Source organism: Doryrhamphus excisus, linkage group LG5 (assembly GCF_037039965.1).
Source record: "Doryrhamphus excisus strain RoL-2023G ecotype Guam linkage group LG5, RoL_Dexc_Guam_v1.1, whole genome shotgun sequence".
NCBI classification, from domain to species: domain Eukaryota; kingdom Metazoa; phylum Chordata; class Actinopteri; order Syngnathiformes; family Syngnathidae; genus Doryrhamphus; species Doryrhamphus excisus.
The window spans coordinates 18,344,817-18,371,231 of NC_136361.1; the positions used below are offsets into that span (position 1 = coordinate 18,344,817).

The window sequence follows — 26,415 nt, forward strand, 5'->3', positions numbered from 1 at the left end:
AATGAATGAATGAATGTTAAAAACTCTTGAGTAATTAAAGCTTATTTATTTTGATATTGTGTATTTGCATTGTTATGGCATATATTATCATTATATTAATGGAAAAAATTGTCTCAAAATAATTTTAATTGTCTGTGATTGGCTGGCGACCAGTCCAGGGTGTACCCCGCCTCACGCCCGAAGACAGCTGGGATAGGCTCCAGCACCCCCGCGACCCTCGTGAGGAAAAAGCGGTAGAAAATGAATGAATGAATGAATGAATGAATGTTTTAGATCATATTTCCTCGCTTGTTTAATTTATTTTATTTTAAAGCGCTTGAATTTCCAATTACAATGTTAAAAACTCATTAGTAATTAAAGCTTATTTATTTTGATATTGTGTATTTGCATTGTTATGGCATATATTATATTAATGGAAAAAATTGTCTCAAAATCATTTTAATTGTAATATTGTATCAGCAATCATTTGGAAGGACAATTAAATCCTGAAAAAATGGTTTTGAAATAATTTGGAATTTGTCTTTGGTTATAGACAGTAATTTTGGTGATCTGGTTTTTGGTCATCAACATATATATATATATATATACCCTAATATGCAGTATATATAAAAACGTATATATACTTTTAAATGGATACATCCATCCATCAATCTTCTATGCTGTTTATGCTCACTAGGATTGTGTATATGCTGGAGCCTATCCCAGCTGACTTCAGGTGCCGGGTGGGGTACATGCTGGGCTGGTTGACAGTCAATCACAGGGCATATATATATATATATATAAACTTTTTTCTTTGCTACTTCAATTCCCTTCTCTCATGTTATCTCTCCTAATATTTTTTCCATCCTCTCTCCCTCTTCCTCCTGATTGCTTTCTCTTCCCCTCCCCCTTGCTTTCCTTTCACTGCCTGTTATCTCCGACATGCAGTAGACTGCTTCTGTCCTCTGGGTGTCAGCACTTGCCTTATCCTTCATTCATCCATACAGCTTCATGTGAATTGGCCGCCGTTATTCTGTCAGCATTTTTATGTTTCCAACTAGTATTTTCCTCTTTTCCTTTTCTTTTTCTTTCCTTAGAGCGCACGCACATGCACACAAACTCCACAATAAAAACCTGCAGTCCTTGTGCACAATGTCTATGGTGTGTGCATGTGTGATTTGCAGTGCATGAATTGGTGTGTATGTGTTGGGGGGGTGGTGGCGGCACTGGTTGGGTGGCAGATATTGATTTCAAAGCTGTTGAAATTGGACCTGTAACCGGAGATAAACTATCCTCTCATCCCACTGCCCTTAGTGGAAACAGACAATGGATATCAGGAAGTAATAAAACGCAGTCAAAATGCACTACATACTGTATATATGTGCTATAATGGACATATATTATATTTATTGAATATCATATTCTTTCTAAATCGTATGCCATGCAGAACAAAGTAGGGAGTTTTTCGTAGTAATGCAGTTATTTGAGCAATAATGGAGAGAGGATGAGGATTATTGGAACTTGGACCTTGCAGTCCCCCCACAACAATGGCTGAGTGGATACAAAAGAACACTTCTGAATGATTGAGAACATAAAGAAATGTCCTTGCGAAGGGAGAAAGACACCACTGAGCTATTTTACATTTTCACTCTCTCACAGCATGATTATCGAATACGAAAAAAAAAAAAAAAAAAGTCCATCGGTCCTGTCATCGTCTTTTATTTTTTTATCCTGCAGTAGAATGAATCTTATCACTAAAATGGACCCATCCCCTCTTTTCTTTTGCGTTGGCCATGTCTGCACTTGATCGAGGGAGCTTCTGTTATTTGCTCCAAGCTGCGGTTAATCTTCTTTTGCATTCAGAACACATTTACAATAAACTTAGTAAGTCTCGAGAGCAGATAATGGTTATTTTTCTGTATCATCATCATGCACCATTTAGTCCCTCAACACCTTATAGCAGGGGTCTCAAACTCAATTTACTTGGGGGGCCACTGGAGCTCGGGTCTGGGTGAGACTGGGCCGCATTTCCAAAAAAACCCAAACAAAAAACGCATTTATTAAAAACAGATTAAAATGAACAAAGCATTATTAGAGCCCGAAACACGACTATAGTCACATTTATACTCTTTTTATTTACAACATATTGCGCAACTGCAGGGTCTTGAGACACATGCTAACTCGCAAACTAGAGATCTAGCGACCTAAACGGTAGCCTTCAAGTTATTTCCTTTAAACTTAAATAGCCAAAAACTTACCACTTCCACACGGATAGGGAGGATAACTATTAACAGTTATTTAACCTTTAACATTAATTTTTTCTGGGTACATGATACCATACAGAATCCATATCAAACTTGCACGGGCCGCATTAACATTAAACTTTCATATCAAGGCGGGGGCCTCAAACTAGTGTCCTGCGGGCCACATTTGGCCCACGGGACGCGTGTTTGAGATCCCTGACTTATAGTAATGTTTTGATAGTCAAACCTTGTTTTTTGTATGACTCGTAGAAAATTTGGCACTGGTTTTTGTATAATTGTGCACGTAACAAATGGCTTGCACTGAGTTGTTGCGTAAGATTGACTTCAGTTCTGTGCAGTTTTTCAGTCCATTTGTGGTTCCTTATTAGTTTATAGTGTTATTTGGTTTTCTCGAATAGTGAGAATAGGTAAGTGGTCAGTGATGTCACATATAAACAGGCCACTGATGTTGTGGTTTGTCATGATATTAGTGAAAACAGCATCGATAACTGTGGCACTGTGTGAGGTTATTCTGCTTGGCTTTGTAATTATTGGATAAAAGGACATATTTTGCATGGAATTAATTCAAAATACATATACATAACGTATCAGTGATAAATGAAAGAGAGAAATTAACATTTAAGCTTACTTTAACCTTCCTTGAAGATTCATCAGGCAGCACGGTGGTTGAGTGGTTAGCACGCAGACCTTACAGCTAGGAGACCAGGGTTCAATTCCACCCTCGGCCCCGTACATGCGTGGGGATTTTCTCCGGGTACTCCGGTTTCCTCCCACATTCCAAAAACATGCTAGGTTAATTAGCGACTCCAAATTGTCCATAGGTATGAATGTGAGTGTGAATGGTTGTTTGTCTATATGTGCCCCGTGATTGGCTGGCCACCAGTCCAGGGTGTACCCCGCCTCGCGCCCGAAGACAGCTGGGATAGGCTCCAGCACCCCCGCGACCCTCGTGAGGAAAAAGCGGTAGAAAATGAATGAATGAATGAAGATTCATCACATTGTTGACAATAAGATCAGCCGCCATTATCTTCCTGTTTTGCCATTAACTTGAATTTATTTAATTCAATAATTTTTCTCACCTCACAGTATATTAATAACACAACAAGACGCACCATATTGCACGCTAATCAGAGACTGTATGCAAACCAAGACAAATTACATTAACTAAGGTTCCTTTGTAGTTTCGTTTCGCCCTTGTATTCACAATGCTTATACACATTTATCTCACCTGTCCCACCAAGCGAACACTCAAGACGAATGCAAATGTAAGCGAAAGCTCGTGCTATGGCTTTACTGTATTGTATGCATCTGACACTTTGTCTAAATCTGGTTTGTCTTCTCACAAGGCTGTGCTCTACAGTTACATTTGGTAGAGAAAAATCACCCGTCATCAAATCATGCTTTGAGTTCCAAAGTCCCTGTTCCTAACGTACCTGACTTGCAAGTAATTCACAATTGTGTTTATGGACAATGTGAAAATGCAGAATTTATTCACGCAGATTAATTTGCACTTGTCATTGCCTGTGGGGGATGGAAGGCATATGTCTGTGCTATTAAACATTTATGACCAAATTAGGCAGCTATTTGGCCTATTATACCAGTACAGATCTTGTGTATATCACCAGGGGACACACACTCACACTTAATACATTCATCACGTTTTACTTGTTAAGCACTGCCGCTTTTAGTATATGTAAATATATATAGTTTTTACCTGCTTATGTACGATATACTTGTTTCCTTACTGTGCATATGACATTCACTTCTCTCAGACAGATAATGTTCTATAAATATATGGAGAATTAAAAACGAGCTGAATGAGTCTTTTGAAGAAAGCAGCTCATCTGCTGCTGATTGTTATATAAAGGATGCAAGTGATTGTCCATAGTGGGAAGCACTTTGCTCAGTGTTCTTTTGTCCCTCACTGAGTCTTAATGAGTTAATTAATCTTGCCACCATCCGTGGCAGTGATACTGCGCTCCTTGCAGACAACAACAAAGTAAATGGCACTAGCTACTTCCACATCCGCAATGGTAGTGGGTTTACTGGTGCTGCGGGTTTTTCCCTAATGCTAGGGGTCCACTGGGCCGGTGCCAGTTGGTGCCAGTTCACGCCAAAGATTATGTGATTGGCGCGTAGTGGCTCGCTGAATTAATGTTCGCTCACCATGTTGCTGTTATTTGGCGCCACAGCGAGCCACTACGCGTCAATCTCATAATCTTTGGTGCAGACTGCCACCAATTGGCGCCGTGCCCAGTGGACTCCTAGCATCATTGGCGCAACTTGGCTTGTGTCATTACATTCCAGTGGATTCCAAAAGGCGGATTGTTTGTGACATTTGGTTCCACTTGGTGGACGAAGATTTTAAAAAATTTTTAATTTTCTTGCCGTCAAACTAAATTTTTGCCACCGTTACGGGCCACCACGAGTCAGTTGGGAGGCAGTTTGAGCCACTGCACGCCACTAGGCACCTTATTGGTGACGCTAGGCGCCACAGCAAATTGCACTGTCGCGAACTGGCACCAACTGACGCCGGCCCAGTGGACTCCTAGCATCGTTGGCGCAACTTGGCTCGTGCCATTACATTCCAGTGGATTCCAATAGGCGGATTGTTTGTGACATTTGGTTCCACTTGGTGGACGAAGATTTTAAACATTTTTAAATTTTCTTGCCGCCAAACTAAATTTTTGCCACCGTTACGGGCCACCACGAGTCAGTTGGGAGGCAGTTTGAGTCACTGCACGCCACTAGGCACCTTATTGGTGACGCTAGGCACCACAGGAAATTGCACTGTCGCGAACTGGCACCAACTGGCGCCGGCCCAGTGGACTCCTAGCATCGTTGGCGCAACTTGGCTCGTGCCATTACACTCCAGTGGATTCCAATAGGCGGAATGTTTGTGACATTTGGTTCCACTTGGTGGACGAAGATTTTAAACATTTTTAAATTTTCTTGCCGCCAAACTAAATTTTTGCCACCGTTACGGGCCACCACGATTGAGTTGGGGGGCAGTTTGAGTCACTGCATGCCACTAGGCACCTTATTGGTGACGCTAGGCGCCACAGCAAATTGCACTGTCGCGAACTGGCACCAACTGGCGCCGGGCCAGTGGACTCCTAGCATCGTTGGCGCAACTTGGCTCGTGCCATTACACTCCAGTGGATTCCAATAGGCGGAATGTTTGTGACATTTGGTTCCACTTGGTGGACGAAGATTTTAAACATTTTTAAATTTTCTTGCCGCCAAACTACATTTTTGCCACCGTTACGGGCCACCACGAGTCAGTTGGGAGGCAGTTTGAGTCACTGCATGCCACTAGGCACCTTACTGGTGACACTAGGTGCCACAGCAAATTGCATTGGCGCGAACTGGCACCAACTGGCGCCGGCCCAGTGGACTCCTAGCATCGTTGGCGCAACTTGGCTCGTGCCATTACACTCCAGTGGATTCCAATAGGCGGAATGTTTGTGACATTTGGTTCCACTTGGTGGACGAAGATTTTAAACATTTTTAAATTTTCTTGCCGCCAAACTAAATTTTTGCCACCGTTACGGGCCACCACGAGTCAGTTGGGAGGCAGTTTGAGTCACTGCATGCCACTAGGCACCTTATTGGTGACGCTAGGCGCCACAGCAAATTGCACTGTCGCGAACTGGCACCAACTGGCGCCGGGCCAGTGGACTCCTAGCATCGTTGGCGCAACTTGGCTCGTGCCATTACACTCCAGTGGATTCCAATAGGCGGAATGTTTGTGACATTTGGTTCCACTTGGTGGACGAAGATTTTAAACATTTTTAAATTTTCTTGTCGCCAAACTAAATTTTTGCCACCGTTACGGGCCACCACGAGTCAGTTGGGAGGCAGTTTGAGTCACTGCACGCCACTAGGCACCTTATTGGTGACACGAGGCGCAAATTGCAGAATATGATCTAATTGATGAAGGTTGTGTGTTACAGTTCTGTACATTGTACTCCAGAGCTGATCCTGTGATCCTGTGACCATGGCTCCATGGTGTAGTGTAAATATGGAAAGACTACATTAAATGCATTAAACCATTTAGAACGAAAGAAGCCTTTTCGATTACGTCGTCATCTACAGGGAAGTCCAGGGAAGTCCATGTCCCAGCCATGTCCTAGATGACTGAAAATCTCCACAGTGGTGGTAGTAAAGGTAACCCAAAAAGATGACGGTCTTGTATTGCCAGTTTCTACCAAGAACCACTGCTATTTCATATCAAAAGGCGCCAGTTGAAGTCTCCGGGGTATCCATTAAGGATTACCTCCTGAGTTCCTCCCTGTGAGATGTTCCAGGAGTGTAACCGACAGAGAGCCTTAGGGCAGACCAGGGATAAGCAGAAAGGATTTTGTCTTTCTTTTTTCTTTGCCCCTTGGTTGAACTAGAGATGGTGGAGAGCATCCATAAAATGCATAGCTCAATCTGTAATGGTTTCAAAATCCAAGGGACCCAGTCCGAGTCCTGTTATGAAGATGTTATAATCTTTATTGAGGTGCTCCTGAGCAAGGAGGCACAGAAAGGTATGGAACTGCCCCCCAAAAACCCAGTACAGCGGTACGGTCACTGTTTACACTCGTTTACATATGTTGTATTGCACTCAATCAAGGATTAGACCACACACATGCAGGCATACAAGGAGAGATACTGAAATACTATTGAAATACTATAGTTTTACCTTGTATTTAACTAAGCATTTAATCATATTTTGTCTATGCCAACAGGAGGCATGTATTTATCATATATGCTTGGTATCGCCATGATTTGTGTTGTATCCCTCAAGGCATTTCTTTCTTCAACGTTTCAATTGCAGCATCATTCCCTATTCACACAATGTCTGTGGTAATTGCAATTTCCTCGTAATTAAGTCACAATTATAAAAAGACAAGAGAACAGAAAAACATAGGTGGTCAATATTGTTATAGAACAGGGGTCTCAAACTCAATTTACCTTGGGGCCACTGGAGCTAGGGTCTGGGCAAGGCTGGGCCGCATCAGGTTTTCCAAAAAAAAAAAAAAAACGCATTTATTAAAAACAGAAAAATATACAAACGTTTTCAGTGCTTTGGTTTTGGTTTTCTACAATAAAAGCTCTGATAAAACATTCCACTGTTCTCAAATATCTTAATTTTTATTTTTCTGCACAAAATAAGATGAAAAATAAATAAACAAATCAAGAATAAAGAAAATCAATCAGTAATAAATAAATATAATAATAATAAAAAACGGCAAATAATAAAAACTTAAGAAACCACATATAGTTGGTGGGTAGACAAATTATTTTTTTCAGATTAAAATGAACAAAGCATTATTAGAGCCCTGTAGACATGACAAAACACGACTATAGTCACATTTATACTCTTTATTTACAACATATTGCGCAACTGCAGGGTCTTGAGACACATGCTAACTCGCAAACTAGAGAGCTAGCGACCTAAACGGTAGCCTTCAAGTTATTTCCTTTAAACTTAAATAGCCAAAAACTTACCACTTCCACACAGATAGGGAGGATAACTATTAACAGTTATTTAACCTTTAACATGAACATTAATCAAACGTAATAATTTTTTCTGGGTACATGATACCATACAGCATCCATATCAAACTTGCGCAGGCCGCATTAACATTAAACTTTCATATCAAGGCGGGGGCCTCAAACTTAGTGTCCTGCGGGCCACATTTGGCCCGCGGGCCGCGTGTTTGAGACCCCTGTTATAGTATGTGTCGCAAATGTGCCACAATTAAAGAGCCTTGGTTTCTAGCCTCTGTTTCTTCTTGTTTTGCTTGACAGTCTTAGGTAAAGGCCTGCATGTTTCCCGCAGTCAGTCGCTTCGTTCAGTGGACAGTCGCAAGCGTGAAGATGTCGACAAGTCCTACAGTGGACAACAGAACCCTCAGACAGGTAAGACAATAAGATTTTCCCCTGTGAGGTCAGTTTTGACTAACTGATCAATTGTTAGTTCTATGTCATACAGTGGAACCTTGGTTAGCATATGCCCCGGTTAGTGTGTTTTTTGGTTTAGGTTAAAAATGTAGGCAAAAAAAAAATTGGTTGGTTGCCTTGGTTAATGTACGTTTCCCGGTGCCTTGTTTTGTTACTGATACACTGTTTGTCATGTATCTTTATTACAAAATCATTTTTCTCTATGATATCATCAGTGCTTGGCTCTGTAGTTCTTTTCTCAGTAACACAGTTACGCCAAAACCCTTTGCTTTTCTTACTGATCATGGCTGCAAAATAATCCGTAATGGACCCAAACAAAGTTCCAAGTGCTGGTATTTTTTATTAAAAGGTGAGAAACACTATTGAATTAAAAAAAATAACTTGTAGCCAAGCATGAAAATGTCATCTGTGTGAAATTCTCATCTTCCCTCCATGCTTGTCATCACCGTCTTTGTCAACAAAGGTCTTCAATTATTAAATTTGTCAAAAATTAGTTTTATGTGACATTTTGTATTGCATTTTTGGGTGAGCATAACTGTTTAATTGGATTTGCATTATTCCTTATGGGAAAAATGTATTCAGTTAGTGTATGTTTTGGTTTAAGTCGGACCTTCTTACCGTGATTCCAATGTATAGACAAAAAACACCCATTTTGTAACGCTTCTTGCTCTATGTACTGGGGCACAGTAATGGTGGAACAAAGAATGACGTAATTGTTCCTTTAACGTCTATTCATCCATCCATCTATACATTTATTCAGCTCGGTGGGTTTCTTTGCAGCCTCCAGACTGAGACGTTTGCGTTATGGGGAGCACACAAACAAAGCCAGAGTCAATTAGCCTGTGTGAATCCAGTGCTGGAAGGCTGCAGACTTCTGTGGCGTGTCTTTCAGTGCCTCACAGTGGCTCTTCGTTTTTTGTCATTAATTCATTCCAAAAAAAACAATGAAAACCAAAACAAAATACATTTTTCACAGAAGAAAATTATGGTTTTAGATGCAGAAAACAAAGTTTGTTTGTATGTATATCCATATAAATGAACCCACCAACGCACACAATAAAGATGATTAATGGATTCCCTGACCTATAATGTCCCACCATCCATTCTCCACAGAGACGGAGACTCCAATGTGGATGCTTTGTTTGAGCACTGGACTTGGTTATTTTGGCACAGTGTTTGGTCGTACGATAACTGAGACGGTTTAGAAAAACTGAGATAAATTTTTGGCGATAATTTTTGGCGATAATTTTTGGCGATAATTTTTGGCGATCATTTTTGGCGATAATTTTTGGCGATAATTTTTGGCGATAATTTTTGGCGATAATTTTTGGCGATAATTTTTGCCGATAATTTTTGGCGATAATTTTTGCCGATAATTTTTGCCGATAATTTTTCGCAAAAACGGTGCTGTACAAAAACTGAGGTTCCACTGTAGTTGATAAGGACTGAACTACAAGACCTGGTGGTGTCCTGTATGTTCAGGGCAGAGACAACTGTCCATATCTGTACAATTTTAAATTTAAGTCATAAGTAATACCCATCCAATATACAGGATACTCATAGGTCTTTGTAACTTGTTTTTATTCAAGGATAACCAAGGATTTGGTTATACCATGGGCCACCTACAACGCTTGTGTTTTGTCCTATAAGCTTTAATGTTTAAACCATTACAAAAAAATTACATTCCTATCTGTGGAATTGAACATCCTGATCTATCTATCAGGGAAAACGTGCATGTCATAAGAGGGTGCAATGTACCACAGCAAGTATTTATCCCTCATTACACAACAGCCCTTCAGAGGCTACATCCTGCATGCTAATTAGTTACGGCCCCTCTCCTTTCCTCTTTTTTTTTTCTACTATCCCATACTTGACCCACCCTTCCTCCCCCTCCCCAGTAGACTCAGCCTCAGGTGAGGAGTGGTCAGCATGGAGTGTGTGTTCTGCCACATGTGGGGAGGGCTGGCAGAGTCGCACTCGTTTCTGTGTGTCCTCCTCCTACAGCACCCAGTGTAGTGGGCCACTGCAAGAGCAGAGGAGTTGCAACCCTGCTGTTTGTCCAGGTAAGTTCCCCGATCCCACTCGTCCAGTCAACTCTCTGCGCTTGCCAAGCCCCCCCTCCTGGACGCACTCAAGAGTCTGTATGGCCCAAGGTTTATATTTCGGAAAAACTATCTTTATTAATGAACAATACCTGTTTTCCATGTACAAAGAAGGATATTGCATCACAAGCCATGATAATATATAACATTCAAACAACTCAGTTATATTCATATCTTGTGATATGTAAATTTACTATATAAATCTAGCTCTTCTATTTACAGTGGCCGGTGCTTGGGATGAATGGTCTCCATGGAGTTTATGTTCGTCAACCTGCGGCAGAGGTTATAGGTCCCGGACACGAACCTGCACTCCTCCCCAGTTTGGAGGAGATCCCTGTGAGGGTCCAGAGAAACAGACCAAGTTCTGTAACATAGCTGTCTGTCCAGGTGAGACACAATCTTCATGCTTTACTCATATTCATACCTATGCATTCATAGATCATACTGTTTATAATTTATATAATCTGCAATAGCCATACTCTAGTCACTTATATCCCTATATATGTACTATATCCACACTGTAGCATAGTCACTTCATTGCAATACTGTACATATTACTATTATTATTATATATTGTCACATCCATACTGTGCATACTGTTTATAATCTGTATAATTTGCAATAGCCATATTATAGTCATTTATATATCCTCGCTGTATTATAGTCATAGCCTGTTATAGTTTGTACATATATCTGTCCATTTACAGCTCTATTCTATTTCTACATTTACTTACTAATAAGGTATTTATAAAATTGCACTTCTGGTTGGATGCTAACTGCATTTTGTTGCCCTGTAACAGTGACATGAGCAATAACAATAAAGTTGAATCTAATATAATCTAATCTAGTAATTAAAGACATATTATTTGGAATACATAAGAAGGGACTAGACTGGTTAAAATGACTCTGGATTGGTCGCCAATCAATCACAGGGCAAACAGTATAATATTAAAATGCATAATCAGAGAAATACAGCCAAATAAATCAACAATATAAATACAAATACTGTATTTTATCCTGCTCCTCAAAATGATGAAAGGAGGTCTGCATTTCAGAGATTTTGGTACTTTCCTGACCATGAACAGTATTGTTTGCCAACTCCCTAGGCCGAGGTCCTGATTTATTGATAAAAAAAAAAACAAGTTATGACTGTTGCTGTCAAAGTGAACATGGAGAAACAACATAATGAAGGAGATGGCAGAGCTGAAGAATGACTTCTCAAAAGGGAATTCAAAGCAGGAGACAATAAAGCAGATGTCAGATCAGCTCAAGAAAGAGATCTGTAAATTAAGTAAGGAGGCATCGGACCAAAAGAAAGAAGTATTCTCAGGAAACTGCGCAAATTAATAAGCAACACCAAGCTGTTATGAACAAGCGAGATACGTTTTCTGAAGACTTGAGGAGCAAAAGAAGGCAACCAGAACGTCTCCAGATTGACAGCAGAATAGATCGATGATAAAATGAATGTAGCAAAACGTTCTTTACCACAAATCCCTCAGCCTGTTCAGGAGCTGCTTGAAGCCCACACAGTGACATTCAGAAGGTGAGGTGGATTGTCCACGATGGAGGTTAATTTTGTTGGCATCTCTCTTTCACTCTTTATTACCTCTAAAGCACTGCCCAGGGGCCAATTCAAGATTGAAACAGCTTTATTGGCCATCTTGTACTTTACCTGAAAACCTCTACATCCCATACATCTCATACATTTTAGACATATACGTCATTGTACTCTTTCACAACCGTACATCTGTCTGATTTCTGTCTCGTTAGTGGTCATTTTAACAAGTTCTAATGGTAATGGTAATGGTTTAATTTCATTTGAACATGCATCAGATTACAATTGAATGCATCACATAATCAATTCACAGTTCCACATGTCCGAAAGGAGTAGGAAGAAGCAAAGCTTATTAAATCCTACCCCTCCATCTGGTACTTTTCCAATCAGTAACTGTTACATTTGTTCACTTCCTGCTTTCCTAATTTATTTTTATTTTTATTTTTATTTTTATTTTTATTTTTATTTTTATTTTTATTTTTATTTTTATTTTTATTTTTATTTTTATTTTTATTTTTATTTTTATTTTTATTTTTATTTTTATTTTTATTTTTATTTTTATTTTTATTTTACAATGACATAATGGGTATCATAGCAACTGGCAATATAGTGATATATATAGCACATCATGACTGGTTCAAGACTCTTCATCCTTGTATTTAGCAAACATCAACTGCTTGTATTGTTTCTTGAATTGGCTCATCGTTGTGCATTGTTTGAGGGTCTTACTCAATCCATCCCATAGTTTGATTCCACATACTGAAATGCTATGGCTTTTTAACGTAGTCCTAGCATATAAGTGTTTTAAATGTAGTTCTTCTCTGAGATCATATTTCTCCTCTCTTGTAGAGAAGTATCGGATGACATTTTTAGGTAATTGGTTATTTTTAGCCTCATGCATTATTTATAGATTAACTATATCAGCAAGTTTAAGTATTTTTGATTTTAGAAATAAGGAGTTAGTATGTTCTCTGTAAGCGGCATTATGAATTATTCTTACTGACCTTTTTTGCAGTACATTTAGCGAGTGAAGATTGCTTTTATAGTTATTAGCCCATATTTCCACACAATAAGTAAGATATGGTAGAACCAGAGAGTGTGGAGTGATTTCTGATTGAGAGCAAATTTTGCTTTGTTCAATATTGAAATATTTCTGTCCACCTTATGTTATATATTTGTAATATGAGGTTTCCAGCTCATATTTTCATCTATTGTGATCCCCAGAAATGTATTTTCTTTCACCCATTCAATGTCTACACCGTTTATTTGTATTTGCTGGTGCGCGTCCTTTCTGCTGTTACCAAACAGCATGATTTTACTTTTATTTAAGTTCAAGGACAATTTATTATCATCAAACCATCTTTTTAGTGTGACCATTTCTTCTCTGACCTTTCTAATGATTTAAGTTGTGATTTATGTCTTGAATTTACTTTGCTGTTGTTGCCACTTTTTAGTGGATGGAGTGTGGAATGAGTGGTCCACTTGGAGCTCCTGCTCAGCCTCCTGCTCTAATGGGACAATGCAGCGGACAAGGGAGTGTAACGGCCCCTCGTATGGAGGTTCGGAATGCAGAGGCGAGTGGCTGGAGACTGTGGACTGCTTCCTCGGGGAATGTCCTGGTAGGAGACATAATCAACTTCATAATCATATTCATTGTTTAAGCTGTACGTTTTGTGTAGTTGCATTAATGTTAATATTCTTTCAGTGGATGGTAGGTGGCAGCCATGGTCTTTGTGGTCAAGTTGTTCCAAGACTTGTGGTGGGGGCAGCCAGCAGAGAAACAGAATATGTTATGGGCCCTTTTTTGGAGGGCAGACTTGCCCTGCAGAACGAGAGGAGATTCGACACTGTAATGAAAAAAGATGCCCCGGTAAGTGAAAGAAAACACCCCTGCTTGTTGCTTTTCCAGTTTGCCCTTTTGAGAGACGGTAATTTGGAAAATAAAATCACTCTCTATGATACGCAGTGCAGTGCGACTAATTGATTTCTATTTTGGTGTGACTAGAACCTCATGAAATATGCGGCGAAGACAACTATTCCAACGTTGTTTGGAAGATGACTCCTGCTGGAGATACGGCAGCAGTACGATGTCCTCCCAATGCAATGGGTCAGTTTTCAGTTCATTATTTATATATTTGAGTATTAATACCAAATGGATATCTCTTTTGAATTACAGGGCTTATTCTCCGTCACTGCACCCTTGATGAGGAGGGCATTGCATTCTGGGAGAATCCTACCTATATGAAGTGCATTTCCAATGATTATCGCAGCATCCAGACTTTGGTGCGTGTCATATTTTTCTTTTACATTTCATAGCAGCTGAATTGTGTAGTATATGAAAATGGTTGCAACCTCAAATAAGGAAAAAATTACATCAAATAATTAAATAATTGCTGAGCATTCAATACTTTTAATACTTTTAGTCCTAAGGATAATCCAGACCAAGAATGTATATAATATAATATAATATAATATAATATAATATAATATAATATAATATAATATAATATAATATAATATAATATAATATAATATAATATAATATAATATAATATAATATAATATAATATAATATAATATAATATAATATAATATAATATAATATAATATAATATAATATAGAATAGCAGTGGTGGGTGGTGCATTTGGGTACCTGGACCTTTAGTGGGAACTTAGCAAATTTAAGCAAATTGTACATATCCCCTGCTAAATTAACAATTTTCAATAAGAAAAATGGCTAAATTGAACTAACTAAATGAATTAAAATACAACAAGTCAGAAGAAGCATCGAAACTGTGAATGTAGTACTGTATTCTACACCGTCCACTAGGTGGCAGCGTTCAACGAGGGAACTAGGGAACACATTTACTGTAACAGACACGAAGAGGAGTTTTAGTTACTTCATAAATTTACTCTTGTCGTGTCTCCTACATTGGGTAATACACATGTAAAACCGCCATTATGATACACATATGAAACAATAGCTACCGCAGGAAGTACGCTGTCAAGAAACTGCTGACATATGAGTGTACGGTATCTTATATCACATTATACATTATATTACATATATGACAATTTAAGTTGTAAATGTATGTCAGTGCTTATGATAGTGCGAAGGCCTGCAGAGAAGGCCTTGCTGGGTCTGACTGCACAGCACTGTTGAATAGAATAGAAAAAAAAAATGAATTCAAATTTAAATGATATTGCCAAATTGCACTATGATTTCCGGCACGATATGTGGCCTTTCAAAATCAATTAGCGTGATTGCTGTAAAATTTGTTAGAATAGTATCATGCTGTTAAATTGGCGGAAAGCACTTCAACCCTGACCTTATTTGCACATCCTGTGAAAGTCGTGAATAATTTTACATTTACAGTTATGTAGATAGGTACAAGTAAAAAAAAAAAAAAACGCGGGCTCTTCCAATTTTTCAATGTGAGAAAATGTAGGAAAATAGAACATTTCATTGTTGCTTAAATAAAATGACCAGGGATGAAACGGATTACTGTGTATAATGATGATATACATTCCGCTATATTGTGTTACTATCACTACAAAGATGTTACTCCTGCAAAAATGTGTATTGTGGTGTTGATTAACTCTCTCTCTTAGACACGGGATCATTTGTCCAAAGCACAGCGAGGCCTTGTGGGAGATGGAGTCTCGGAAGTGATGACTAAACTGAGAGTCACTTCCAGTGACGGCACCAGCTACAGCGGGGATTTGCTGGCCATTATAGACGTGCTGAAGAACATGACTGAAATCTTCAGGAGGGCATACTACAGCCCCAGCAGCGCAGACATGAGGGTGAAGTCATATTTGTTAAATAGTTTTATAACACAGAATTATTCATCTCTCAAACCCCCCATTTACATTTATAAATTAAATTATTCATTCATAATTACAGATTAACTGTTTTGCCCCACTAGCATTAATCGTTGATGAGCCAGACCTTTTTTTTTTTACTTTGGAATCCATTAAAAGGAACTTTCTGGTCACCTCAGGAAGCACCAAATACATTTTAATAATTAAATATTGTCATTAGCATTCATTAATCCCTCCTATCCCAGTTGACTTATAGGCAAGAGGGAGGGTTCTCCCGAGGCCGGGTGCCAGTCAATCACAGGGAACATATGGAGAATTCACCCGGGGATAATTTTGGGGAAAATGGGAGGAATCCGACATGCTAAACACCGTACACTGCCGTAAACATGTATAATAATACACTTTATAATCAAATTTAATGTCTAAAGCTGAACAAATGTACTCAAATTGAACTCAGGCAGGAAGATTTTAGTTTTATTAAGGATTGTAGCATTTTCAAAACATTTAATGACATTTTTTTTTTTATATTGCTAATCTTCCTCTTGCCGAATGGAAAACAGAGACAATGAGACTTATTTTTCCTTTTCTCCAGAACTTTGTGCAGTCGGTCAGCAATTTGCTAATGGAAGAGAACAGGGAACGATGGGAAGAAGCACAACTGGTAAGGATAATCTTTTTTTTTAAATTGCATGTACATTATCACTAAATCGCTACTTACACTTTATGTGGAGCACGAGGGAATTATACAGAATTTGCATAATAATGACCACAGTGCTGCACGACTGCTTGGTTTTACAGCAGTCTGACAAACACCTGTATATTTTCTATATAGCTAAAGCTGACGAGTTAAAGGAAACATCCACTCCTCCATCTGCTGTATTCCTCATCTTGTGCAATACCATCTTATATCTATATAGGAACTTTGCACAACAGGAAGGATTTAGGACAAATCTGAGCTCTGAGTATCAAAAAAAAAAAAACATCATGTCTACTCTTGAATATGTTCACTATACGTAAGCCAGGGGTCTCAAACTCAATTTACCTGGGGGCCACTGGAGCTAGGGTCTGGGCAAGGCTGGGCTGCATCAGGTTTTAAAAACAAAACCAAAAAAAAAAACGCATTTATTAAAAACGGAAAAATATACAAACTTTTTCAGTGCTTTGGTTCCGATTTTCTACAATAAAAGCTCTGATAAAACATTCCAATGTTCTCAAATATCTTACTTTTTATTTTTCTGCACAAAATAAGATGAAAAATAAATAAACAAATCAAGAATAAAGAAAATCAATCAGTAATAAATAAATATAATAATAATAATAATAAAACGGCAAATAATAAAAACTTAAGAAACCACATATAGTTGGTGGGTAGACAAATTATTTTTTTCAGATTAAAATGAACAAAGCATTATTAGAGCCCTGTAGACATGACAAAACACGACTATAGTCACATTTATACTCTTTTTATTTACAACATATTGCGCAACTGCAGGGTCTTGAGACACATGCTCACTCGCAAACTAGAGAGCTAGCGACCTAAACGGTAGCCTCCAAGTTATTTCCTTTAAACTTAAATAGCCAAAAACTTACCACTTCCACACGGATAGGGAGGATAACTATTAACAGTTATTTAACCTTTAACATGAACATTAATCAAACGTAATAATTTTTTCTGGGTACATGATACCATACAGCATCCATATCAAACTTGCGCGGGCCGCACTAACATTAAACTTTCATATCAAGGCGCGGGCCTCAAACTAGTGTCCTGCGGGCCACATTTGGCCCACGGGCCGCGTGTTTGAGACCCCTGCTATAAGCTATCTGTCCTCTGGAACGCATCCAGAAGATGCAGAAACTTGTAGAAGATTATCCCTGACTCTCATTCATCTTTGAAGTACTTCAGGATTTATACTCCGAATCCAACAACCCGATTTTTGTATTCATTGTGTTCTCACAGCTAGGTCCAAATGTCAAAGAGCTGTTCCGCCTGATTGAGGACTTTGTGGATGTCATTGGTCTTAGAATGAAAGACTTTCAGGACATGTATGAAGTAACTGATAACCTAGGTAAGCCCTCAAGCCCAAGTCCTGAAAACTAGGGTTTTGTTTTACTTGTACAATCACTGAAAATGTTGATAAATGGACTGTAGTGTCTTCGAAGTTTAATTTGTGTCATCTTCTGCTACAGTTTTGAGCATCCACAAGCGTCCGATGCTGGGTAACGCTGACATCAGTTTCCCCATGAAGGGCTGGAGGGGCATGGTGGATTGGGCCCGCAACTCAGAGGACAAAGTCACCATTCCAAAACACATCCTGTTAACGGGAAAGACAGGTGAGAGCTGCAACATTATAATATAATCTATCATTAAAATGCGGCTGCACGGCGGAGAAAGTGGTTAGCACGCAGGCCTCACAGCTAGGTGACCAGGGTTCAATTCCACCTTCAGACATTGCTGTGTGGTGTTTGCATGTTCTCCCCGTGCATGCGTGGGTTTTCTTCGACTACTCCGGTTTTCTCCCACATTCCAAAAACATGCTAGGTTAATTGGCGACTCCAAATTGTCCATAGGTATGAATGTGAGTGTGAATGGTTGTTTGTCTATATGTGCCCTGTGATTGGCTGGCGACAAGTCCAGGGTGTACCCCGCCTCTTGCCCGAAGACAGTTTTCGTGAGGAAAAAGCGGTAGAAAATGAATGAATGAATGAATGAAACATTGCAAGAGCTTACAGTGTTGTATGTAACATAATGTAACATAATTTTTCATTTATAAGTCGCTCTGGAGTATAAGTCGCAGGAACAGCCAACCTATGAAAAAAAGTGTGACTTATAGTCCGGAAAATACGGTAATAGGATAGCAGAAACAGTACCTATATAACCTAGATAATATAGTGTTGTACATTTAAAGGAAGTCATTCATCACAATTGGACCGTCATTGGAAGATAGATTGGCTAACATCTAATGTTTCATATGTCAATATGTCACGGCCAGCCAATCGCTCATGTCTGATGTGGATGTATTGATCTTATGTATAGCGCCATGCAAAAACAGAAGGGCCAGGGGAGGTCGGTAGTGGCAAGTCAAAGTCGCCAATGGGGACTACCATTGCCTCTGCTTTAAGTCATTCAGGCTATACTGGGCCCAGGTGTAGGGACTTTGCCTGATTAGCCCCTACTTCAACTCCAGGCCCTGCAGCAACGTGCAGAGAGAGAACAGCAAACACATCACATGCATGCACACGAACATGCATATGTTTTGAACTAACCATATTGTGTTTGCATTTTGACAAATATTCATTCATTCATTCATTCATTTTCTACCGCTTTTTCTTCACGAGGGTTGCGGGAGTTGCTGGAGCCTATCCCAGCTGTATTCGGGCGAGACTGGTCGCCAGCCAATCACAGGGTACATATAGACAAACAACCATTCACACTCACATTCATACCGATGGACAATTTGGAGTTGCTAATTAACCTAGCATGTTTTTGGAATGTGGGAGGAAACCGGAGTACCCGGAGAAAACCCACGCATGCACGGGGAGAACATGCAAACTCCACACAGAGATGGCCAAGGGTGGAATTGAACCCTGGTCTCCTAGCTGTGAGGTCTTTGCGCTAACCACCGTGCAGCCCCATTTTGACAAATATTCATTCATTCATTTTCTACCGCTTTTTGCTCATGAAGGTGGCGGGGCTGCTGGAGCCTATCCCAGCTGTCTTTGGGCGAGAGGGTACACACTGGACTGGTCGCCAGCCAATCACAGGGCACATATAGACAAACAACCATTCACACTCACATTCATACCTATGGACAATTTGGTGTCACCAATTAACCTAGCATGTTTTTGGAATGTGGGAGGAAACCGGAGTACCCGGAGAAAACCCACGCATGAGATGGTTTAGTGTGGAATTGAACCCTGGTCTCCTAGCTGTGAGGTCTGCGCGCTAACCACTTCACCGCCGTGCAGCCCCATTTTGACAAATATTGTGTATTTAAATAAGGGCTGTTGGGAAATATATATGTATATGAAATATATGTATAAGCTCAGTAAAGACAAAAGTAAGAATTGTTAACCTTAAACTGGCAATTACTGACAACCTGTCTGTGACATTTATGGAACGGATTTCTAGGTAGTTATGACATATGTCCAGATTATGCAAAACCTCATGCACCCAATTATAGGTGGCTGTCAACCCTTTCCACCTACTCCTTTCAACTCGGGTATATAGGCAAGCAAAACCTAGATGCTGCTGCGGCAGAAGATGATCCTACCTCAAAAAAAAAAAAAAAAAAAAAGGAGGTGAGAGGATTAGAAAGTTTGCACTGGAGTAATGTGAACAATTCAAACACAGTCCCACACAAGGGGGTTCAGGCATACTGCGAATATGTCAGTACTGTTAAAGATGACATTGTTGATGCAAACGCTGGTTTAGTCCTCGTTTGGTCTCTGGCTTGTTATTCCGCTGCCAGTCCCAATGATTTTGGTGTTTGGGTGGTCTCCGTCTTTAAGAAGAGCCCTAAAAAGATCCATCTACATAACGGGGAAACTAAAAAACAAACGTATCGTAACGACCTATTGATGTTGTGGATTCCGCTGTTTGTGTGGCGTTAAGGTTGGCAATTAGAAAATCAAAAATGATGTAAGAAGAAAAGCCGGCCAATCACAGCTCTGTTACAACTTCTGAAATTTTTGGAGGTGCGTGTCAAGGTCCGCTGGAGTCTTTGGAGGGGGTGGAGCCAGATAGCGTCGCTTAAACTGTTGCTTAATTCAGCCTTAATGCTAAGAGTACACTGGGCCGGCGCCAGTTGGTGCCAGTTGGTGCCAGTTGGTGCCAATGCAATTTGCTGTGGTGCCTAGTGTCGCCAATAAAGTGTCTAGTGGTGTGCAGTGGCTCAAACTGCCTCCCAACTGGCTCGTCGTGACCCGTAACAGTGGCAAAAATTGAGTTTGGCGGCAAGAAAACTTTAAAATTTTAAAAATCTTCATCGTGCCAATTTCTTGATGCAAATGTCCACCAAGTGGAACCAAATGTCACCAACAATCCGCCTTTTGGAATCCACTGGAATGTAATGGCACGAGCCAAGTTGCGCCAATGATGCTAGGAGTCCACTGGGCTGGCGCCAGTTGGTGCCAGTTTGCGCCAATGCAATTTGCTGTGGCGCCTAGTGTCACCAATAAGGTGTCTAGTGGTGTGCAGTGGCTCAAACTGCCTCCCAACTGGCTTGTGGTGGCCCGTAATGGTGGAAAAAAATGAGTTTGACGGCAAGAAAATTTCAAAATGTTTAAAATCTTCATTGCGGCAATTGCTTGATGCAAATGTCCACCGAGTGGAACCAACTGTCACAAACAATCCACCTATTGGAATCCATTGGAATGTAATGGCACGAGCCAAGTTGCGCCAATGATGGTAGGAGTCCACTGGTCCGGCGCCAGTTGGTGCCAGTTCATGCCACAGATTATGTGATTGGCGTGTAGTAGCTTGCTGTGGCGCCGAATAACGACAACATGTCAACATGAGCGAACGCGTTAATTCGGCGCCACAACAAGCCACTACGCGCCAATCACATAACCTTTGGCACCAACTGACGCCAACCCAATGGAGTCCTAGCATTAGGTTGTCATCAGGTAGTGATCTTCATCTTTCACCGGGGTGGTTCACAGCCTGGGATGACAATCAATCCCTCCAAAACTGAGTCCACGGTCTTCATAGAGTGCCCACTCCGAGCCAGCGATTACACATTGCCACATATTGTGTGGTCTTTTTCACGATTGAGTGAAGAACCAAGTGGGAGATTGACAGACGGATCAGTTCGGCATTGGCAGGGATGCAGACTCTGCATCTGTCTGTTGTCGCCTATGGTCTGGTGGGTAGTGACCGAAAGAACAAGATCAAGGATATGAGAGCCAGAATGACTTTCTTCCTCAGGATGTCAGAGCTGCTGCTCTGCTGCATTTAGAGGAGCCAGATGAGGGGACCTTGTGCATCTGGTTAGGATGCCTCCTGGCCATGTCGTGTTGATGATTGTAGCACACAAAAACTCAGCAAAGTGACACAACCTATGCACAAAAGTGCTCTGGCACACACCTGGCAACAATCAAGAGTCAATACCAACATGTTTAGTTGTGCTACACACACATTTAGTCAGGTTGCGAGTTCCACCAATGAACTGCATTGAGGGGCCAAAGAACGGGGCCTGAAGATGGGTCTTTTGGATGAGTCTCCCAGCATGACAATGAGTCAAAACTTAAGGTCATTGGTGCTTCTAGCTGTGGGCAACATTGGCATTTGCCCGGAACTCCATTCTCTAGGGAGCGCCACAAGGAAAGGGAGGGGGGGGCTTATTTGCTCATCAGGTCAAGATATTTGTGTAGGATGGGCGTCCTTCACTGGCACATCTCATCCACCTCGCATTAGTGGATAAAACCAAACTGAGTTGCCAGGAGGGTGAAAACAAGGGGATCCAAGGTCGGGGCACTTTTGAATGTAGAACTAGCACTGCATCAAGGCACCTTAAACAGTGCCTTAACTTGAAAAAGACTATTATTCTGGACCAGTCTCTGGACCTTAATACCATAGATAATCTGTGGAGGAAGCTAAAAGTTGATGATTGACAATTTCGAAATCTTCAGGATTTGGAGTGTATCTGTAGCAAGCAGAACACCAAATCCATCCGAAAAAAGTGTGACCCCTGTGACCAACAACAGGGTTTTTTCCCCCCACCAATTAGTTTGATTAGTCAGATTTTGCTTGGGGATGAAATACTTATTTCCTTCAATCATATATATTAATTAATTCATTTTCTACCACTCACAAGGGTCACGGGGGTGCTGGAGCCTATCCCAGCTGTCTTCGGGCAAGAGGCGGGGTACACCCTGGACTGGTGGCCAGCCAATCACAGGGCACATATAGACAAACAACCATTCACACTCACATTCATACCTATGGACAATTCGGAGTCGCTAATTAACCTAGCATGTTTTTGGAATGTGGGAGGAAACCGGAGTACCCACGCATGCATGGCGAGAATATGCAAACTCTACGCAGAGATGGCCGAGGGTGGAATTGAACCCTGGTCTCCTAGCTGTGAGGTCTGCGCGCTAACCACTTGACCGCCGTGCTGCCTTAAGATGAAAAAGACTATTATTCTGGACCAGTCTCTGGACTTTAATACCATAGATAATCTGAGGAATAATCAGAGGAAGCTAAAAGTTGACGATTGACAATTTCGAAAACTTCAGGATTTGGAGACCAAATCCATCCGAAAAAAGTGTGACCCCTGTGACCTCTGTTTTTGTTTTTTTTTTTTTTACCACCAATTACTTAGATTAGGCAGATTTTGCTTGGGGATGAAATACTTATTTCCTTCAATCATATCCAATACAAATTAATTTCATATTTAATATATTGTCAGTCTCTTTCAGTTAAAATAAATCTACCACGCTTGTTCTAATATAAGTCCCAATTTATGCAAATGTTGCTTAAATATTGCTTTTTTTGCAACAAAGTGAATTAATATTATGTCGACAGTGCACTCAGTTCAAGCACACCAAACTAATTTTGAAGAAATTATTTGAATCACTGATTTATGTTACCTCCAGGCTACAATCTGGTTTATATGAATTTCAGATAGGCCAGCCAAAAGCTTGATGAATATGAAACATAATGCAGTGCGTTATCTGCTTTGCACACACATACACTACTCACTTGGTTCACCCTTGATGCCCATGAAAGCTCAGCTGTTGCCTGGGAGCTATAGTCTCCGCCTGCGGCCTGGCACACTGCGACATTCTCTCAAGCTGCCGTATAGTGTGCTTGAGTAGAGGAGCTGGATGTTTTCAGATGGCTCAGCAGATGGGAGTTGTTTTTCACCTTTGACACATCAGCAGGAAAAAAGGGTTCCTTTTGCCTGAGGCCTTTTTGAAACCTTCTCGTTGTCAGAATGCCGGATTTGACATTCCTATTGAATCAGGACGCCATTCCTGTTTTATATGTATATACTCTGTCTCGCTTGGTTGGGAGTTGACAAGCTCAAATGATTTGATTCGCTATGTTGGCACAATTACCTGATCAGACTTTCCAGGAAGTACATATTGGGGGTCTCGACCGGAGTGTTTTGTTTTTTTTTCATGTGAGGAAAGCAGTCGAACGACATCTTATTTTATGTAACAATGTTTTTTTTTTTTCACGTTCATCCCTCTATCTCGCGCTGTCAATTTGAATGAATCACGTCACAAGCGACTTGTGCATAACCGGGCTTTTATACTGCCTGTCAGTCGCATCGCGTCACCATTGTCACCTGCAGCACCCGAGAGGATTTACATTTTTTTTTCCTTTTGAAGGAAGGTAAAATACGGGAAACTATTTAAATGGGAAGGCTGCACGGTGTTTGAGTGGTTAATGTACAGGCCTCGCAGCCAGGGGACCCGAGTTCGATTCCACCCTCGGGCATCTCTGTGTGCAGTTTGCATGTTCTCCAAAGTGTTTCTCCAAAAACATGCTAGGTTAATTGGCGACTCCAAATTGTCCATAGGTATGAATGTGAGTGTGAATGGTTGTTTGTCTATATGTGCCCTTTGATTGGCTGGCGACCAGTCCAGGGTGTACCCCGCCTCTCGCCCGAAGACAGCTGGGATAGGATCCAGCACCCCTGCGACCCTCGTGAGGAAAAGCGGTAGAAAATGAATGAATGAATGAATGAACTTAAATGGGAAGGCTGTACGGTGTTTGAGTGGTTAGTGTACATGCCTCGCAGCTAGGAGACCCCAGTTTGATTCCACCCTCGGGCATGTCTGTGTGCAGTTTGCATGTTCTCCAAAGTGTTTCTCCAAAAACTTGCTATGTTAATTGGCGACTCCAAATTGTCCATAGGTATGAATGTGAGTGTGAATGGTTGTTTGTCTATATGTGCCCTGTGATTGGCTGGCGATCAGTCCAGGGTGGACCCCGCCTCTCGCCAAAAGACAGCTGGGATAGGCTCCAGCAGCCCCGCGACCCTCGTGAGGAAAAGCGGTAGAAAATGAATGAATGAATGAATGAACTTAAATGGGAAGGCTGTACGGTGTTTGAGTGGTTAGTGTACATGCCTCGCAGCTAGGAGACCCCAGTTTGATTCCACCTTCGGGCATGTCTGTGTGCAGTTTGCATGTTCTCCAAAGTGTTTCTCCAAAAACATGCTAGGTTAATTGGCGACTCCAAATTGTCCATAGGTATGAATGTGAGTGTGAATGGTTGTTTGTCTATATGTGCCCTGTGATTGGCTGGCCACCAGTCCAGGGTGTAGCCCACCTCTCGCCCGAAGACAGCTGGGATAAGCTCCAGCACCCCTGCGACCCTTGTGAGGCTAAGCAGTAGAAAATGAATGAATGAATATAATGACATAATATTTTGATGTTATTCCCATAATATTAAAATATTTTCCCAACCTGATTTACCTAAAATGTAATATTTTATTTTGCTTTTTTCTCAAAATATTAAAACTTTTTCTTTCCTATTTCATTTAACATAACCACAACTTAATTTTCCAAAAATTGCAAGTTTATTAGTTGTTTTTCTTTCTCGTAATGTTCTGACTTATTATGAAAATTTCTGCGTTATTATACAAAAATGACATTATTTTCCCTCATAGTAGTAAAATATTATCCTCATGAAATTAGGTCTAATTGAAAATGAATGAATGAATGAATTTAAATGGGAGGGTGACTGGAAATATACACAGTGATTGCCGTCTGTACAAAAAAATATTTGAAATATGGAAGAAAAAAAAAACCGGTATATACTGTATTATAAAGTGAACATAAGGCCAAGCCTACACAGATATCAATCAATGTTCAACATTTGACAGCAGGGGGAAATTAAAGTTTCACAGCAACACGCTGATAGTAGCAGCAAGACCAAAATAAATCCACCCTCAAAAAGTACATAGAATATACACATATAAATATATATATACATACATATTCCCAGCAGGTAATAAGAATGAGCTGTCATACTGTATGTGCCAAGTGTTGCTGTTTTCACTATCAATATAAATGTGAATGAAAGCGAGCTTGTGAAAACACATGACCTGAATGTATGTCCAAGCGAATCTGTGTAAAGCAACACCATTTATAGCTGACTAGTCATGTAGGCCACCTCCATTCTAAAGAGCTCTTGGGGGCTGAAGGAGTGGACACAGCATGGCTGACCTGGATTTTTCCTCTAACACAGGCCTCGTGTTCAAAAAAAAAAAAAAAAAAAATGCACCATTGAGATTCAGAATTCTGATTTTGACCTCTTTGCTTGTTTCTCTCTTGTTGTGCCTCTGTCTCTCAGATTCAGATGACACCTCGACGTTTGTAACGGGAATAGTTCTGTACAGAAACCTGGGAAGCCTTCTGAATTTCCAGAGGTAAGACCATTTTTGGCGTAATTTTTTTTTAACATCTTGTATAAAATATACCACTCCTCAACTGCTCAATTCTTCTCCAATTTTTCTATAATGCGTCATTAGCAGGCCTATCAAAAATGTGGTCCACAACTGGCCCGCGGGCCAGATTTTGTTGGTGTGGATCCCGTTTTTTCTCCTTCCTCCCTCTCTCTTACCAACTTCACAGTCTTCAGTGATTAATAATCTCATCCATGCGACATTTAGAATGATTTTTGCATGGAGGACAAGTGGTTAGCACGCAGGCCTCACAGCTAGGAGTTCAATTCCACCCTTGCCCATCTCTGTGTGGAGTTTGCATGTTCTCC

The 26,415-nt window shown here is 40.5% G+C and overlaps 1 protein-coding gene across 7 annotated transcripts in view; it reads left to right on the top strand.

Moving 5' to 3' along the window:
• Nucleotides 1-26,415, top strand: part of adgrb1a (adhesion G protein-coupled receptor B1a) — a 119,741-nt gene that overhangs the window by 35,132 nt on the left and 58,194 nt on the right. For 5 of the 7 annotated variants that reach the window (XM_058052779.2, XM_058052774.2, XM_058052770.2 and 2 more), the window contains exons 3-14: nucleotides 8,046-8,156; nucleotides 10,097-10,261; nucleotides 10,523-10,687; nucleotides 13,310-13,474; nucleotides 13,561-13,725; nucleotides 13,861-13,962; nucleotides 14,032-14,138; nucleotides 15,468-15,662; nucleotides 16,273-16,341; nucleotides 17,641-17,749; nucleotides 17,871-18,014; nucleotides 25,996-26,071. In XM_058052779.2, the coding sequence (XP_057908762.2) occupies nucleotides 8,046-8,156; nucleotides 10,097-10,261; nucleotides 10,523-10,687; nucleotides 13,310-13,474; nucleotides 13,561-13,725; nucleotides 13,861-13,962; nucleotides 14,032-14,138; nucleotides 15,468-15,662; nucleotides 16,273-16,341; nucleotides 17,641-17,749; nucleotides 17,871-18,014; nucleotides 25,996-26,071 (1,573 nt within the window). The remainder of the gene's footprint in view (nucleotides 1-8,045; nucleotides 8,157-10,096; nucleotides 10,262-10,522; nucleotides 10,688-13,309; nucleotides 13,475-13,560; nucleotides 13,726-13,860; nucleotides 13,963-14,031; nucleotides 14,139-15,467; nucleotides 15,663-16,272; nucleotides 16,342-17,640; nucleotides 17,750-17,870; nucleotides 18,015-25,995; nucleotides 26,072-26,415) is intronic. The other 2 variants (XM_058052772.2, XM_058052777.2) reach the window with 2 other exon arrangements.